This window comes from Chiloscyllium plagiosum, chromosome 5 (genome assembly GCF_004010195.1).
Source record: "Chiloscyllium plagiosum isolate BGI_BamShark_2017 chromosome 5, ASM401019v2, whole genome shotgun sequence".
NCBI lineage: Eukaryota > Metazoa > Chordata > Chondrichthyes > Orectolobiformes > Hemiscylliidae > Chiloscyllium > Chiloscyllium plagiosum.
Genome location: NC_057714.1, coordinates 43,651,103 through 43,670,998, shown reverse-complemented (window position 1 = coordinate 43,670,998; position 19,896 = coordinate 43,651,103). Strand labels below are relative to the sequence as shown.

Here is a 19,896-nt window from a genome sequence, read left to right as displayed (position 1 = left end):
ACGGAGGGGGGTGAAGGTGAGTCCTTTGCTGAGGACTGATCGTTCGTCCTCAGTGAGTGGGAGGTCTGGAGGGATGGTGAAAACTCGGCAGGGCTGGGAGCTGGGATCTGGTGTGGGTGTGGAGCTGGGAGTGGGGTTGGAGCCAGTACCTGGAGTAGGTGTGATGGTGGGGGGAAATGGGGGTGGAGGCATCTCCTCCCCCACTCACCTATTGTACTCTATTCTACTTTCTCCCCACCCCCACCCTCCTCTAACTTATCTCTCCACGCTTCAGGCTCTCTGCCTTTATTCCTAATGAAGGGCTTTTGCCCAAAACGTCAATTTTGCTGCTCGTCGGATGCTGCCTGAATTACTGTGCTCTTCCAGCACCACTGATCCACACAGACAGTGGCAGGAATTGAACCTGGGTCTCTGGCGCTGTGAGGCAGCAGTGCTAACCACTGTGTCATCGTGCCAGTTGGACTCCTCTTGAGTACCCATATTACTGAAAGTGATTATTCACACTAATACATGATAGGTTGACAGAGGTGCTTTCAATTCACAAAACACAGGGATAAATCCCATGAAAAACTATGCAGGAATTCATGCAACTGTTCTGTACAAACTTAAGTTTCTCTAAATTATATGATGTTTTTGAACTGACCAATTTCTACATGAACATTTGACTTCTTTGTAACAGAATGATCCAGCTCACGGACCCTCTCAATAGAGCTTAACAAAGCTCTTGTTTTCCATTTTAGTAAATTATTTTTCACACTTAAATTTTATTAAAGGACTGGCTTGAACTCCTCTGCAGTGCTGTTGGCAACTGCACAGTTGTGTGCAAAACCAAGTCATATGTGATTAGACTTTTCACTTATGTTGTATTATTAACTAAAACCTGAATGTCTATCATGCTATTTATGCTTTACTACATATGTTGGTCCATGTAATGCATATCATAAATTTTGGGTTCTGTGGCTTAGATATCTTGAAGTTTATTTATAAGACCTAACTGTTTACAAGGCTATAATATCACAGACATACACAGTCTAGGTTCTATACTTACTGATGTTACTGTACATTATATGCACATAACTGACTAACTGATGACACAGACACTGACTCCATAACTCAGTAACAGAGGCAAGGTGAGTACCTTTATATTGGAGTGTTTTATATATATTGATTAGTGCTTGTTACCTGGTATGATAAGTGGTTGATGAATTGCAGTTCAGACATATCATCTCTTTTCTGTGGGACTTGACCATTGCCTATTACATCAAGTGGTCTAGACTAGACACAACAACGTAGAATCCTTCCAGAATTCTTTTTGTAAGTGTCAAACTTGATTGCTTTATCTTCATTCACATTATAATTATTGTTTGCATGCTCAATGAAAAATTGTACTGTTTTCTCCCTTCTTTTCAACAAAGTGTCGTACATATGCGTTTGGATGGTGAAAGTGTAAGAGAGAACTGTGTGGGTCTGTCCTCACACCCTGACAGTTGCTGGTGAGGCCAAATCTGTGCAGAAGGCATAGCACAGATTTCACACAGTTATTCAAAAACCTTGGGACAAACAGTACATTCAATCAGATAATGTGACAGAGGATTATGAGGAGAAACAGGCAAAACATTGAACAGCAATTTACTTCATATCTTGGAAGGGTACATTAGTGTACTGCGGACCCATTGTTTGACAATTTGTTAAATCACACCAAACTGAATATGACAGTCAATATCTCAACAATTGCTGCAATGGTCCTACACAAATCTTTTGACTTATCACCTAAAAAGGAAATTTGGTGAAATAGTCAGTCAGTCACCAGATTGAATTATAGATCAGTTGTAGCCTTGCACCCTAGCTCACGAGTCTCATGTAGAAGGAGGCATTTTCTTGATTGTTGAGGTTAATGGACTGACATGTTTCACACAACTAGATTAATTGTTCAGTTTTCTTGTCAATACCAGGCAATGTCTGGGTTCAAGTGCCAATCTCTTGGTGTTTGTTCTATATTCATGTGCTCTATGCAGTCTCATATTTTGACATGGAGCTTGCAGAATTATGACTTGCAATTTTGCTCAGGGATCTCTTAGATATATTTAAGGACACCCAATGATGATAATCTTTTAGAGCTGTCACACGCAACTTCCCCCTACTATCCTTGACTGGACCTATTCCTACCCTAGTCATATGACTTGCAATTTTGCTCAGGGATCTCTTAGATATATTTAAGGACACCCAATGATGATAATCTTTTAGAGCTGTTGCTGTTGGTCATTCTCTGATACAGCTGAATCTGTAATGGCTCAGTTATGACCAAAATGTATGAGATCGATACTGTAGCCTGCAATCTTTGCTGTTATAGGCTTGTTACCTTCTGGACTGTAACCATATGGAGGTCTGTAACTGTTGCTATACTGATAACAGCTGCTCCATTTGTTTCAACTTTGTCAAAGATTTCAGGTGTTCATCCCAAGGATCTATATTGGTATTTAAAACAGATAATGCCAAAGCATGGCATTTAGGATCAATTGGAAACCATGGGCTTATTTTGAATGGACTGTACAACACTGTGCCAGTCCCTTAAATACATCATGCATACGATACATAAAGGAATGAAATTTGCTCTGGCAGCAGTGTTGAATTTGGCTTCTACTGTATATTATCCATTTCTTTTAGGATCGAAAACTGGGATGGAAGTAAAGACTTCAGTTTTTCTGGCAGCTTCCATGGGAGATGTTACGTTTTGCACAGGTCTTGTTTGTCTGGGATCTGTAAATGGCATTGCTGCAGTTCTCACTTGGACTTTGTGACACATATGAGTGCCATAAATTGAACTTTGGAAACCTCTTTAGTATTGTTCCTTCACTGACTTTTCTTCACCTGTCCTTATGTGGTAAGTGTGTTGTACTTTGGGTTTCTCTGGCAGATTGGATTTCTCACACATTTTAGCCCGATGTCTACTTATGAAACATATATCACAAAATACTGAACACTGTCTCAGGTGCAAGAAAAGCCAGACCTTATACAAGATTTGGATATCTTGCACGTTCCACTGAATCTGCTAACGGCAATAGCTGTTCTAAAGTCAAGCACATGGCCTCCTGCAATTGTTTATGTTTTTCTTCCATTTGAACATGAATGGTATATTCCTTAGGATTGCCCAGGAGTGCTTTTCAGAAGGATTTGATGTGAAGAAGCAATGACCAGATCTGTAATCCCACCAGTTAAGTTAGCTGAGGTGAAATCAAATCCAGTACCTTTGCATTGACACATTTCTCTGAATTCACCGGATTGTTGGCAGTTTGACAGGAACTCAAGCCGGTGTATCCTGAAATAGACTTGAACTTTAAATTGTTCTTAGATCTGAAAAATTGTGTCAGGACCTTTATAGTCATTGTCAGAAAAACTGATTGGACACTGAAAGGCACTGAAAAATAAAACCAAAGGCATAAACAGTATCTCTGCTTATGCAGCTTCTGCTTAGAACTCAAAGCCTCCAGTTTCAGTAACATCCTTGTAAATCCTTTTGGCATCCTGTCCAATTTAATAATTTCTTTTCTCTAAAAGAGTGACCAGAACTAGACAGAGTACTCCAAAAGTGGCCTCACCAACATCCTGTACAACTGCAATGTGACATCCCAGCTGCTATACTTAATATAATTATTTGTTCAGTATTAAATCAGTTGAACTCAAATGGGTTGGAACTGGGGATGCTAAAACCTGCTTCAGCATCAAGCAACAACCATCAGAAAGAAAGGATGCTAGGGGTCTCAGTTCCCAACTCTATTTGTTATCCATTGACTACAATTCCAAAATACTTACTTGGGCACATGACACAAGGACAAGATCTGGCTCATGTCAAGAGTTAATTATTTGGACTAGGTCCTAGAGCTGTAGAACAATATCTTCAGAAAACAAGAAATTAATATGGTACACAAAATGAAAGAATTTTGTTTAAAAAAAAAACAAACTGATGTTCTGAAAGTACCTAAATGAAAAATGCTATCTGGGCAACAATACAGGAAATTGGAATAAAGGTTCCCACTGAGAATAAATCCCAGTGAGTGAATAGGAATTTTCAGAATGTGGAGTTACTTATGGAAATGTTTTCAGAGAAAAAACCTTAACATTTGTTTCTTTTTTTAAAAGAAAAGTCTTATAGCAATGTCATTAGATATGAAATTCTCCACAGAATGATCTGCAAAAATACTTTGAAGATGACAGACAGAATGTTCCTTTTCCTGCAAGGTGCAGTTAAGGATGATAACAGAGTGAGAATTAAATAGAAAGATTCCTGGTACTGAGAAAAACTTTCCCAAATCTTGTTGTGTGGCAAACACCTCCTTCTATTGCATTAAAGTCCCAACTCACCCTAGTTACACCTGATTGCCAGTTCTCCTCTCCTCCACTGAGAAACACGACAGGACAAATTTCTAACAGATCAAGCAGAACAGCTACTGTCACCTGAAGATCTCAGAATGTCTGTCCTGGCCATAATGCAACTCTTTTGCCATCCCGACATGTGCCATGATTACCATCCTCCTCGACCCTTCATCCAAGTAAGTCAGCATCAGCAAACCAGCAGCCTCACAACATCATCATACCTGTTCTCAGACCAACTGAGTCACTACTTTAAAACTTTGATACTAATTTGTAACTGACAGACACATACTTCTTACATGCTTCTGCCTAGCCATCTTGCATACAGGGAAAGATATGGCATCTCCCACATCTATACAGAATGCTTTTGTACTTGACACAAACTCATAGCTCTTAGCTCGTTTTATTTAGTGCTCAATTACTTTACCCCTTACTGGGATGTTTCGATCATGTCTGCTTCTGGTTGATTTTGTAGCACAGACTGAGTTCCAGTCAGCCATCCTCTATGGTGACATTTATTTCTTAGTACACACTAACCTTCATACTCAATTACACACTGCCATCCACTTCAGCTTTTATTTAAATGCAGTGAGTGAGGCAATTAAAGCAGGAAGTGCTAGAGAAACTGAGCAAGACTAGCTGCATCTATGGAGAGTGAAACAGTTAACATTGAGTCCAATGTGCTTCTTTATTTCAGATTTCCCATATCCACAGTATTTGCTTTTATTAGAGGAGAGGCAGGTGACTTGTGATAGTGAGGAGCATTGATTAGGCAGTTGACATGTCACTCCATGGCAGCACCATGCTATATCAATATCACAGCTGCAGCATGTGCCAGCAGCTTATGCAGCTAACACACTGCATGAACTTCAAGCACATCATGAGAGAAGAGTCAAAATGTAGGTGAAGGGACAATAGTCAGTCTGATGTACCACTATAGTCAGACAACATCTCATCCTATTCCTGTATAGAGCATTGGCTTTCAGGTGCTAGATCCTATGTCAGTCCCTGGATCTACATCCTTGTATAAGGGGATTGAGGTATGGTCAGTCTCTCAGAAAATGTGCAAATAGTTCAAGGACTAAGGGTAGTCCAATATGGGGTACCATGGAGATATCAATTGATGGTGACAGTTTGTGGTCAGTCAAAGATATGCTGCCAATATATTTGTGGACAGGGAAATGGAACAACATAGTCCATCACTGGGGTTTGGTCAAAAATAGTCAAGAGTTTTATCAGCAACAGTCTATGTAGTTTGAGAAAGCAAGCAAACCCAGTTTGGGGATGGGCTTAATCGTAGTGAATTGCTGAGGGAATGGTCACTGTGCTTACTGGTAAAAAAAGGAAGTCAGGAAACAGTTTTTTAAAAATGGCTGACAAATTTAAGGAAAATCTAAAGATATTCATGCATTAAGAGCACTAAGATGACTAACGAAAATGTAACATTGATCTCAGATATAGATGGTAACTTGTATATGGACGTAGATGTTGTGGATAAGGATCTTAATGAGCATTTTGTGTCTGTCTTCATAAAGGAGAGGGATGAGGTTGACATTCTAGTTAAAGAGAACATGTGTCAAATATTCGATACATTACATATAACACAAAAGACTAGACTGACATCCTTTAAAGTGGATAAAAATCTCCAGGGTCTGATGAATATTTATCTACACTATTAATGAGGATCATTTTCTAACCCTCACTAGGTACAAGTGAGGTACCAGAAAATGAGAGATGTGAAAATTGTGTCATCATTCAGATGGACCAGCCAAATAATTAAAGGCTGGTCAGTCTGTCCTCAGGTGGGAAATTATTAGAATCAATATTGAGAAATAAGATTAACTGCTACTCACAAAGGCATGGATTAACCAGGAATAGTCATTCCGGTAGTAGCAAAGAAAGGACATGTCTTACTAACTGAATTTTGAGGAAGTATCAAGGAGGATCGACAAGGGTAGTGCAGTGGACGTTATTTATAACAATTTTATTACGACAATTGTGGCGGTGTGTAAGGTGAGCTTTTCCAGCACCACATTCTCAACTCATTACGACAATTGACAAGGTCTCACATCGCAGACTGGTGCTTAATGTTGGATCCTTTGCTGTTTCTGGTGTACGCTAATGATTTAATCTTCAGTATGGGAGGCCTTAAAGGAAAATTCACAGACAACTTGCCCATTATCCAAGTGTTTGTACAGGTGATATCTTCATGCGAGCCCACTTTGAAGTGTCTACATATAAACTGTCTTATGTGACCGTAAAGGACAACACAGTAGTCAGTGACATTGCAAGGCACATAGGTAGGCCCCTTAAGGCATCTATAAGGATGTGACATCTGACTACTGTGCTGTGAGGTCCCTTATGATAATAATCAAGTTGGCAGGAATCTTGAGGAATCTCCTATCCATCCTTCCATCATTGGTAAATGTTCGATATTTCTGAGTTCACATAAACACTTAGATTATCCCAAAGGATGTTGAAGCATTTCAGGGCAAAGTTAAAAATCACCCAACGCCAGGTGATAGTCCAACAGCTTTATTTGGAAGTACTAGCTTTCGGAGCGCTGCTCTTTCGTCAGGTAGCTAGTGGGGCAGGATCACAGCTGCTAACTGACAAAGGAGCAGCGCTCTGAAAGCTTGTACTTCCAAATAAACCTGTTAGACTACTACTTGGTGCTGGGTGATTTTTATCTTTGTCCACCCCAGTCCTACACCAGCACCTCCACATCATCCTTAGGGATAATCTTTAACCTATGAGATGGAGCACTTTGTGCACCTTTGCTTGGCAGACCACTATACAGAAGAAAGTGGACACATACCATGGGCAGTTCACATCTCCCAACCTTCAATAGCAGTACCATCCCTTAAAAAGTTGAAAGATAGAATTCCCTGCAGAGTCATCACAAATTCTGCACTCTACTTCAGGAGGTGGACACAAGTATGAAATGTGTGCAATCCAGGCCTTTATATATTCCCTGCACATTAATATAGACAACTCTGAAGCAAAACACAATGTGCAGCACTCAAAGTGACGGTTCAATGACCCTATCTGAAGCGAAGGAATTGATTGATTAGGAGAGATGAGTAATGCTTGGTGATTGCAATTTCTTCCATTCTTGGAATGTCTTGAAGAGACTGTCCAAGGCTCATGTGGGTGCAACTTAACTGGTTCAGACAGCAAAAAATGTCTGCTACTTATTTAGCAGTACAACCTAGTGGTATTATCACTGGACTGTTAATCCAGTGAGAGTCAAGATTAGAGTGGTGCTGGAAAAGCACAGCAGGTCAGGCAGCATCCGAGGAGCAGGAATAGAGGTTCATGGGCCTATCCATCAGGCACCAAGTGTTCCTCTGGCACTAGGAGCTGGACCCTACCAGGCCTGGACTATTTGGTCAGTTATGGGTGTTTATTGCAATGTGGAGAAAGAGAGGGTTTGAGTATGATGGAAATGGATGCAAGAGCAATTGGTGGTGATTCATGAGGAGAGGGGGTGAAATAACCCCAATGAGAGGGTAAGAAGCACAGAAGGGTTGGTAATTTGGAAGGATTATTTTTAGTTCGCTCATGAGATGTGGTCATTACTGGATGAGATAGGTGAAAGCTGTTGAGAAGATATGTTGCATTCAATGGTGAGAGTTGTACTCCATGAGCATTGATAAGATGCATGTGCAGCGGCAGAGTTAGAGTGAGTGTTGGCCTAGTGAAGGTGATTCAGCAGAGAGAAGAAAATGGCTTTTGCAGAGTGCACAAGAACATTAACCTTTCTATATGTCTGAACATTTGACTTTGGAAATAAAACTGATCCATGTTGCAATTTTCTGTCCAGACTGGCTGGGTTTGGTGGTGTGCCCTCCTTAGACTGTCAGCAGGATAAACGTACTGCTCTCAACCTTCCCACCCTGACTACCAACAACTCCAGATCCATGTCCTGGAAGTATGGGTCTAGCTTACCTATCCTCCCAGACAGTTGAGCACCACAGTGTGAGGGCCGGTTGCTGGTTTCTAGTATCTGAAGTGCTGTTCGGCCGAGAATTCAATGTTGTGGTTGAAATATGAACCCCCACAAGGTCTCAGCCGTGGAGAGTGTTTCTGCTTCATTCACCATACAATTCCCCAAGAATCATACCCAACAACTTGGCTGCATGATGGAGGTGGCAAAAGGCAGAAGATTATTCGTGAAAATGTGTACTGGGCCATGGCAGACTTGGCACCATAAAACTCACTCTCTCACAGTTTAACTGCAAATGGGAAATCCAACTCACTTTCTTGTAAAATAAAACATTTAAATAATAACTGAATTTCATTCACCACACAAATAAATGCAGGGTTTTTCTTTTGTCTTCTTCTCCTAATAGGTAGCTTGTAAGTTTCAATTGTACAGTTCAGTCATCAACTACTCAAACATTTTTTAATAAACTGTTTCAATAAGCAAGAACCCTCACATTTCTTGTCACTCTCTTCTTTTCCCAAATAAACAACTCATTTTGGCAAAATGCTCATCACAAAACAGAGAAGAAAGAAAGAGAGGAGCTTACTTTTAATTCTGCGGCAGTGCATCTTGCATTCTTCCAATGTTGCAAAGTTATTTGCATTACCCTTGCAGCCACCATATTCGAATTCCTCACAATTCTGAGTATATCTGTCATAATAAAAGTGATGGAACAAGGCCTTACAGGGTCCTGGGTCTGGTAACAGTAAGCAAACATCTCGGTTGTCTAGAAAAATGAAAATGGTCACATGTGACATCTTTATGATTACACATTAGCTGAGTCAATAAATGTCCTGGTACCTAGAAACATGAAACAATGGAAATCCCAACCATTACAGAGTTGTCAGAATATCAAATTCAGAAAAGAAGTGGTTCATCTTTAATACTGCAACATCATGAAGTGTTCTATCAATTCGGAACAATTCCGCTGGATTGAAGGGTAGCTAATGTAATACCATTAACTGAAAAAAGGAGGTAGAGAAAAATTAGGAATTACAGACCGGTTAGCCTGACAACAGAAATGGGGAAAATGCTGGAGTCCATTATAAAAGATTTAATAGTATAACACTTGAAAAACAGTGAGAGGATAGAGAGAGTCAGCCTAGATTTATAAAAGGGAAAGCACACTCAACAAATCTGCTGGAGTTTTGCAAGAATCTAACTAGTCGAGTTGGTAAGGGAGAGAGTGAGTGAATGTGGTTTATTTGGACTTTCAAAAAGTTCTTAATAATGAAATTAGCATGGAAAACTAAAGCATCTTGGATTGGGGGCAGTGTGCTGAAATGGATTGAAACCTAGTTGGCAACCAGAAAACAAAGATTAGTTATAAACAGGTCATTTTCTGATTGGCAACCAATGACAGGTGGGAATTGTAGTAATCAGTGCTTGAACGTCAGCTATTCCCTTAGACAAGGAAATTAAATGTAACATCTCCATGTTTGGAGACAATACAAAGCTGGGTGGAAAGATTGAACATTGAGGACGATGCAGAGAGGCTTCAGTGTAGTTTGGACAAGTTGAGTGAGTGCACAAATGTATGGCAGATGCAGTAGAAGTGGCTATATGTGAGTGTGGTAATTTGTCAGCAAAAAAAAAGGCAAACAGATTAGTATTTGAATGGTGACATATTGGGAGAAGGAGAGGTACAATGAGATGCGGCTGTCCTTGCACAACAGTTGCTGAAAGTAAACATGCAGGTGCAGCAAGCAATAAAGACAACAACTAGGATATTGGCCTTCATAGTGAGGCAGCTTGAATACAAGAGTAGGATGTCTTGCTGCAATTTTACAGAGCCTTAGTGAGACCACACCTGGAGTATTTTGTGTTGTTTGATCTCCTTATCCGAGGAAAGATGTTCTGGCTGTGGAGGGTGTGTAACAAAGATTTACCAGAATAACTCCTCAGATTGCTGAACTGACATATGAACTAGATCGGTTAAGATTATATTCACTGCAGTTTGACAATATAAGAGAGGGAGATCTCATTGAAACCTCTAAAATTCTAAACAGGAATAAACAGGGTAAATCCAGGAAGGCTGTGCCTGATGACTGGGGAGTCCAGAGCTGGAGTCACAGTTTAAAAATATGGGGTAGAGCATTGAGGGGGAGAAATTTCTTTACTTAAAAGAGTTGTGTGCCGAGAAAGCATTTAAGGTCAAAACATTGAACGTTTTCAAAAAGGAGCTAGGAATATATCTTAGGGTTAAAAGGATCAAAAGGGATGAAGAGAAAACAGCAATTGGGTACTGAGTAAGATGAACTGTTTTAGGCATACTGAAAGATGGAGCAGGTCAGACAGCATCCAAGGAGCAGGAGAATTGACGTTTCGGGCATGAGCCCTTCTTCAGGAATGAGCCTGAAGAAGGGCTCATGCCCGAAACGTCGATTCTCCTGCTCCTTGGATGCTGCTTGACCTGCTGCGCTTTTCCAGCAACACATTTTCAGCTCTGATCTCCAGCATCTGCAGTCCTCACTTTCTCCTGAAAGATGGAGCAGTCTTGAAAGGCTAATAGAGCTACTCCCACTTGAATTTTCTGTGTTTCTATCACAATCTCAGTACCCTGAGCTGGGAAGGAAAATTCTCAGCCTGGGTTCACCTTGGAATCACCACTACTTCTGAGAGACAATGCATGTGTGGAGATTTTGGGTCACGTGCAAAGTCAATTTATTCTCCTGATAACTGAACATTCAGTCACACTCATGAATGAGACAGAGTGAATTGTAATCGGTTTGATCAAGTAGCTGGGTGAATGTTGGAACCTGTGACCACAGTTATCAAAGCTGAATAAAAAAAAGCTTTGGTTTTTCCAATGTTCAATTGAAGGAAGTTCTGATTTCCTTGTAAATCTCAATAAAATATGGTTATTGTGTTCAGAAACGAGCTGGAGATATATCATTGGCTAAAATAAACAATTACAAATTGTAAAATAGACAATTAAAGCTGCTTACAAATCCAGCACTATTAATCCTTTCAGGACAGGTTTTCTAAGTAGTTATTGACACTGAAGTGTGAAATGGAGTGTCCAAATAAATCTGTCTTATAAAGTATATAAGTACAATAATTACAAAACATGATAGTGAGTTGAAAAATTTAAGATGCTTTAAGAAATTTGTCACCTTTTCCTGTTCTACAGTTGTTGAAAAATAAAGCTGTGTTATTAAACCAGGATGTGGAGGAGCTAGTGTTGGACTGGGATGGACAAAGTTCCACATCACAACACCAGCTTATAGCCCAACAGATTTATTTCGAAGCACTAGCTTTTGGAGTGCTGCTCCTTCATCAGGTGGTTATGGAGCTGGACCATAAGACACAGAATTTATAGCAAAAGATTACAGTGCCATGCAACTGAAATGATATATTGAACAAACCTAGATTACTGTCTAGACTGTCTAGGATCAGCAGTCTAGGTTTGTTCAATATATCATTTCAATTACATGAAAAGCTAGTGTTTCCGAATAAACCTGTTGGACTATGACCTGGTGTTGTTTAATTTTTAACTTTATTAACACAGCTAACTTGCAATAATTTTGAGTATCAAACACAGTTGAAAATCCATGCAACCCATGTCAACTCTTCGGAAATCAGTGATGTTTCCAAACAAAAATCTTCCAGTGGCCTTGCCAGACTTCAGTGGGATTTTGCACCTTAGCTGTAATTAGTTAAGTGTTAAGCCTTTGAGAGAATAAATAAGTACCAAGACTCAGTACAATATGTAATGTCGGAATATGTTCAAAACATGTTTCTGGAAGATAACAACATTTTTATAAATATAAATGAATCCAGCAGGCCTGACTATAAACCTTAGGGAGATTTAATTGTCACATTGGGCTTCTGAGTAGAAGTTTGAAAAGTAGAATCTCGAAGATCTCTAATTATGGGGAAGTCCTTATACAAATTTATCCATGCATTTCTGTTCGGTCAGCCCATTGCTCCAATGTATTACTCACCACACTCCATACCCTACTCCATTGACTGATTGACTCAAAACTCTTGTGATGGAGAACATGATCACTGATTTCTGCTCGCCTATTGGCCCTGTTTTTGTTGATCTCCACCAGCTCCCTATTCCACAATGAACTGCATTCGAATCATTATCCCTTGTTGAAATGCCATCATGGCCTCAACCCCTCCCAAAACCCATAAATTCCATCTGCCAATTAACCAATGCAAACACAAGTCTACTTGTAAACAGGAAACAGAAACTGCTAATGAAACTCTGCAGGTTTGGGAGCATCTGTGGGAAGAAAGCAGAGTTAACATTTTGAGTACAGTGACTGTAGCAAAAAAAAGTAATAATTATGGTAAAAATGAAGTTGAGGGAGGGGGAGAATCTGCTTTGTCACCTATTAAGCTTTAAACATTAGCTTTTGAATGTTGTAAGTCTGAGTAGCAATAGAAAAGTAGCTGAGCACTGGGAACATCTGGTGATTTGAGATTCAAGGATGAATAAAGGCCTTAGAGCTACTGTGAAACAATATCAGCTGTGGCTCAGTCACAGGTTGTGGACTAAAGTTCTGCCCCAGAGTCCTGAACAACTAAATATTGACAGACACTTAGATTTAGATTTTATTGTCATGCGTACTCAAGTGCAGAAGTACAGCAAAAAGTGTCTAACATTGCCACATTCATCACAATCTTCGGTACAAAGGTACTTAGGTACATAAAAACTTCATTACAACATAGCAAAAGGAACGAAGTTAAAAGGTAAAGCATCACTGATACAGTACTGCAGAGATGGAGGAATTTTCTTTGGGTGAAACATTAAATTGAGTCTCTATCCTACAGCCAGTCCTTCAGCAAGAACACATTCAGATAAAGAAAACCCACATGCAAATGCACGAGATCTTTGTTCCAGGAGGGGAAGATGGCTTAAAGAATAAGGCAAGTCAGAATCAGCCACATGCAGGTTGAGTTCTGTAATAAGTCTTTCAGCAAGAGCACAATTTTTAAATGCCCAACTACAAAGAGACATTGCAAAATATTTAATATCAGAAGGTATGGAGCAGACATAAATTAAGTTGTCAGCTCAAACAAAAATGGTTATACAATGCAATAGCCATTAGGGATCTGGCTGCAAGGTGACCAAGGCTGAGACCTGAACGTTCAAGATTGCATGACATTCCCAAAGACAGGAAAATAGGACACAAAAAGGTGAAGTCGCCTTGTTAATTTCGGATGTCATTGGCATAACCATGAGATGATCTTACTTCTAAAGCTCACAATGTAGAATTTTGGTGGAAGTGAGAAATCATAAAAGGTAAGAAGTCTCATGTTGTTGTATTTTGTAGACCTGATGCTTCATTATAGGACAAGGCATTCAGGAATAAATAACAGGAGGTTCTGAAAATCAAGGGTGATTTTAGTCTACATATAGATTATATGAATCAGATTGGTTGAAGTAGCCAGGAAAAATTGAGATCAGAGTATTTTCAGGATTGTTTTTTTTTTAAGATTAGATTAGATTATATTACAGTGTGGAAACAGGCCCTTCGGCCCAACAAGTCCACACCGACCCGCCGAAGCGAAACCCACCCATACCCCTACATTTACCCCTTACCTAACACTACGGGCAATTTAGTATGGCCAATTCACCTGGCCCTGCACATCTTTGGACTGTGGGAGGAAACCGGAGCACCCGGAGGAAACCCACGCTGACACGGGGAGAAAGTGCAAACTCCACACAGTCAGTCGCCTGAGGCGGGAATTGAACCCGGGTCTCTGGCGCTGTGAGGCAGCAGTGCTAACCACTGTGCCACCGTTTCTTAGAGCAGCACACTTTTGAACCAGACAGTAGGCTATTCTCAACCTAGAACTGTATAATTAGACAGGATTAATGAATTAATTCATAGTAAAGGAACCACTTGGCATAGCAACGGCCATAAAATGATTGAATTATGCATTCAGTTTGAAAGAGAGAATAGTGAGTCCAAGACTAATATTATAATCCTAGTTTAGATTAGATTAGATTCCCCACAGTATGGAAACTGGCCCTTTGGCCCAACAAGTCCATACCGACCCTCTAAAGAGTAACCCACCCAGACCCATTCCCTTACATTTACTAAAGCACCTAAAACAATCGGCAATTTAGCATGGCCAATTCACCTGACCTGCACATCTTTGGATTATGTGAGGAAACCGGAACACCCGGAGGAAACCCACACAGACACGGGGAGAATGTGCAAACTCCACACAGACAGTCACCCAAGGCGGGAATCAAACCTAGGTCCCTGGCACTGTGAGGCTGCGGTGCTAACAATCTTGAACAATTCAGATCCAAGAGTGAAACCTGGTTTTAGAGACCATAAGTTTTAATTTTTGTTGCTATGGTGATTAATCACTGAACATGTTCACATGAAGCTGTCAACGTACTTAAAAGAATATCCATTTATTACACGAAAAGAAAAGCTCTATCATAAACAGCAAAAGAAAAATTCAACCATTGTTCACAACATCCTTTACAGATGTTAACCCCAGTGAAGCATCACTCCCATCCGGTCTAATTTCTTAGTCAACTGATGATTCTTTGCACAGCCACCAAATGCAATTCTCAGACATGCTAATTTACTATTTTTTGATTTGTAGGTGCCGTTGTAGGACTGGGGTGGACAAAGTTAAAAATCACAACACTAGGTTATAGTCCAACAGGTTTATTTGGAAGCACTAGCTTTTGCAGCACTGCTCCTTCATCAGGTAGCTGTGGAGCAGGATATAGGACACAGAATTGACTACTTGGAGGCTGCTAAAACTGTAAATCGGTTAGTATGGATCTTCTTTCTGTTTATCATTTAGTAAACATTTCAACAGTCATGTCAACAAGTAACTTAGAGTCACCTGGATTAAGTTTCATGATTTCTTAGAAATACTTTGACCCACAGTTACAAAACAAATATTAAAATTGTAGAAAAAAAAACAAAGTATCTGAATCTTAGAAAAGTTGCCTGGCAGGGGAGTGAGCACAGGCTCTTGGTATTGACTGCCACATCAGCAGAGACCGGCAGTGGCATCGGCAAAGAGGTGGTTTTGACCAGCATCTGGTGACCTGGGAATCCATTGGGTTGGTTTTGCGACAACTTCATTCCCTGGATTGGTGATGAGATGGGTCCTTGTGGCAGCTGCTGTGGTGTCTTACAGCTCAGGATTCCAGCGGCCCAACATGGATGGCCTGCTTTGACAGTGGCTTCCAGCCCAGTATTCCAGTGGGTCTGGCATGGCAGCCTTGCAGTGGTACTGTCTTTTCCTGAACTCAAGAGCCAGGAATTGAAGTAAGATGAACTTTGACTTAATTTTAATTTTTTTTCTTATGTGATTAATTTAGGTGTTGTGATATGATGACTTAAACACTTTTCATTGTGTACTTTTTAAAAATGAAAAATATAAATGACAATAAATGACGATTCAATTCACAGAACTGAAAATGAAAATCCCATTTACCTCCATTTGAGAGCACAAGTTGCCAAATAATAAAACTATTCTTATCCTTCATTTCACTAATATAATTAACTTAAAGGCAGTTATGGTTACAAGGGCAGATCTGGATAAACTGAACTTGGAAATTTGAATGAATAAATGAGTGGATGATCTTATTGTCATGCATATTTTTTATTATTGGCTTTTTTTGAAAATGGTAAGTAGCCCAGCAATGGCTGCATATTCATGTGACTGGCAATTATCTTCTGTAAACCTGAAGTCAGTATCAATTCTTCTGTTGTCTCTTGAGTGCACACTGTTGAGTTATCATATGATACAGAGACAATCATTTCTAAGAGTAAAAGCTACTATGTTAGACCTATCACACAAAGAGATGTATTAATGGCTTTCTACTTAATCCCTGGAATGGGCCATAGACAGTTGATTACCTGTGATGAATACCTTTTGTCTCAATGGTAAGCACTTTTCCTTTCCCAAGAGGGTTTGGTCACATGACTCCCACAGATCAACCCAACTGTCTTTATGGGGAAAAAAAATCACTTGATCTGAAACATCATCTCTGATTTCTCTCCACAGATGCTACAGACCTGCTGAGCTTTTCCAGCAATTTCTGTTTTTGTTGCTGTTATGAATATCTGAATTTGAAAGATCAGGCAGTTTGCCTTTACTCTGAGGCTATGCCCTCAGGTCCTAGTCTCTCCTACCAATGCAAACATTTTCCCAACATTTACTCTGTCCAAGCCATTCAGTATTTTGTATGTTTCAATTAGATCCCTCCTCATTCATCTAAATTCCATCAAGTATAAACCCAAAGCCCTTAAACATTTCTCATATGTTAAGCTTTTCATTCCTGTGACCATTCTCATGAACCTCCACTGAGCACACTCCAGGGCCAGTGCATCCTTCCTAAGATATGGGACCCAAAACCATTCTCCAAATGTGGTCTGACCAAAGCCTTATAAAGACTCCGAAGTACATTCCTGCTTTGATATTTAAGTCCTCTCAATAAATACCATCATTGCATTTGCCTTCCTAACTACTGGCTCAACCTGCAAGTTTACCTTGAGAGAAACCTGGACTAGAACTCCCAAGTCCCTTTGCACTTCAGACTTCTGAATTTTCTCTCCATTTAGAAACTGGTCCAACTCTCTATTCTTCCTACCAAAGTGCACAATCTCACACTTTCCCATATTGTACTCCACCTGCCACTTCTTTGCCCACCGTCCTAACCTCTCCAAATCCTTCTGCAGCATCCCTGCCACCTCAATGCTAGCTGTCCCTCTATCTATCTTTGCACCATCTGTAAATTTAGCCAGAATGTCCTCAGTTCCTTCATCCAGATTGGTAGTGTTTAGAGTGGAAAGCTGTGGTCCCAATACTGAGGCTTTCGGAACACCACGTGTAAGTCAGCATTCAGAAAGTTTTTTTTGTCAAAACCATTAAGCCAAAGTCATATTTCAGAAAAGTCTCTTTAGAAAATTTGAAAGTAATTTTAATAGAGAAATAAACACTTTCTATGGTCTCTCAATTGCTAGCTAACCAATCGACTTATCTCCACGAAAGGAATTCCAGATTTCAAAGGGAATGAAGAGTAAAAGTAGGGAAATTTTGATATCATCCTATAACACATATGTAAGTACACTTCTGCTGTGCCGAGTACAATTTTGGAACTTAAGGAAGACATTAAGAATGCACAACTTTACAGACAAAGATGATTTGGAAGGTAATTTTTGTATTTACAAATGATTGTGGTCATGCAACATTTTGATGAATGAGAAATTGATTTTTATTTGGTCTAATTAGGCACTGCAGGGAATACTATAGCCTCATGAAATTTGGTCACATGGAACAGAGGTGTCACATGGAACAGAGGTGTCAAACAAGTTCACCAATGTACTGTGTCTTCCCTTTCAATGAACAGTTAAAGAACCCACTTGAAGAAAGGCAATGGTAATGATCAGTCTCCAGGTGAATACATATCCCACAAAATGCTTCACCATAAACAGAATAACAGTCACAATCTCATTAATGATTGTGATCAAGTTACCTAGTTCTTAATTGGTTGGAAAATATTTGGTATGACTTGAGGCCATGTAAGCTACAAGTCCACTTTATAGTAACAGGGCATTGTGTATTTGTCATGTACAGTATTTTGATAAGACAAATTGTAACAAACTAACTTATATTAAAAAAATCCTCATTCACCTCATAATTTGCATTCCTGTTGTATTAGGCTTGTTGTGCCTGGCTTTCTTTAATGCAAAAAAAAGTCAGTATACTTTAATTTTAAATCAACTGTAACCATCTCAACTCTATTGATATCTACAAGTAAATGATAATCAGGTGGGAGTCAGTAACATTCTGTTAACTATAATTTAGTGCTGGACTCTCATGCAATCTTTGATAACAGCACACATCCTGACTCACATCTTAAAGCATGCAGTGTTTCTGCTGAAAAATATTATTGCAAGGAAAATGTTAAGGCAGCAATAAGTTCTTGTAACCTACCATATGACATAAATTAAATATGATGAACCATGTTTTTTCTCTGAATTCATCACAAAGAAATTACAGAATCCAAACAGGAAGTCATTAATTCTGTTTTAAACCAAGTCTTACTGTGTTAAAAACTTTGTTTCCAAAACAAAAGAGCATTCTGAGACTTAACGATCTGCTCCATTTGAAATCTGAGTGAACTGACAAACCTTATGAAATCAGATTGATGGATTGTAAAATTAACATCTTAAGGACAGAGAATAATTTATAATTTTGAGTGGGTGAATCCAGTGCTAAACTGGGTACAGAAAGTGAACATGAGAACAAACGATGTTTTCTCTTAAATCACTTACTGATGAAAGTATAGTGCTACTTTAAAATGACAGCTTTCTTTAGTGAGTTTAGTTGATATCTATTGTTTGAGTAGAGCAACATCAGATCATTCACTGCAGTTCAGTGGAGAGAAGGACAGCAAGACATAATCTTCACAAAACTAGTTTGAAGATTTGCAACTCAACAAGTGTTTTTGGATTTGAGTGTAACTGCTAATCTGTTTCCCACTGAAATTGCTGTCTCAGTTTCACATAAGGAACAGCAAAGCCAGTAGTTTTTTCTAACACTAGCAGATTACTCTGGGCAATAAAACCAAAATATATCGGAGGCTAGGAAGTATAACAGAAGTATTCCACCCATTCCTTCAGATTGGGGATGAGAGCTCTGTAATTATCTACCACATTACTTTGATTGAGGCAAAAAAATATACATGGGGAAAAATCTCTTAAAATGCATTAATAATTTTCAATTCTAACTGTAGAGTCAAACATCACAGAAGTGATGTTAATCAGATCACTGGGAACAGGAGTAGAAAATATGGTTAAACTTTAGCATAAAAATTACTTTAAATGTGGCTGTCTTCATCAGTTCTCTAGTCGGGTCCTTTACACAATTTCAAACTGACCCAGTCCAGTACAGTGTCCAGTTGGCAGATTTCTACCCTGAGTCACATTCAAGTCTAACATGCGACAGTTTGAGTTAGAATTTGTTATGAAAAAGCTGCAGCTTCTGAAGACAAGAGGTACTTAATATTCAAATAGGTCATCTGGGATTTCTGACTTTGAGGCAAGATAATTATAAATCCTTCAGGATGTCATGTTTTAAACAAAGTTTCAACACATCAGAAAGCCAACTCGGTCCTCGGTGTTAACGCTAACAATAATAACTTATGATTTGGAGATGCCGGTGTTGGAGTGGGGTGTACAAAGTTAAAATTCACACAACACCAGGTTATAGTCCAACAGGTTTAATTAGAAGCTTTCGGAGCGTTGCTCCTTCATCGGGTGGTAGTGGAGGGCTCAATCCTAACACACAATTTATAGCAAAAATTTACAATGTGATGTAACTGAAATTATACATTGAACAATTGATTGTCTATTAAGCCTTTTCATCTGTTAGAATACAGTGATAGTTTCACTTCTTTCATGTGTAAATCACAAAACCTTTTTTTTAAAAAGTTGCATTCTCGGGTTAGCTGTTAACAATGGTGATAGCTAGACAATATGTTGAAGATGTTGGCCCCCTGTGTTCTCTGGATCAATGGTGCTGGAAGAGCACAGCAG

The 19,896-nt window shown here is 39.4% G+C and overlaps 1 protein-coding gene across 1 annotated transcript in view; it reads right to left on the bottom strand.

Annotated features, from left to right (window-relative positions):
• The window catches only part of tfpi2 (tissue factor pathway inhibitor 2), a 37,022-nt gene that overhangs the window by 15,632 nt on the left and 1,494 nt on the right, over positions 1–19,896 (bottom strand). The window contains exon 2 of the mRNA XM_043689941.1: positions 8,904–9,083. Coding sequence (XP_043545876.1) covers positions 8,904–9,083 — 180 coding nt within the window. The remainder of the gene's footprint in view (positions 1–8,903; positions 9,084–19,896) is intronic.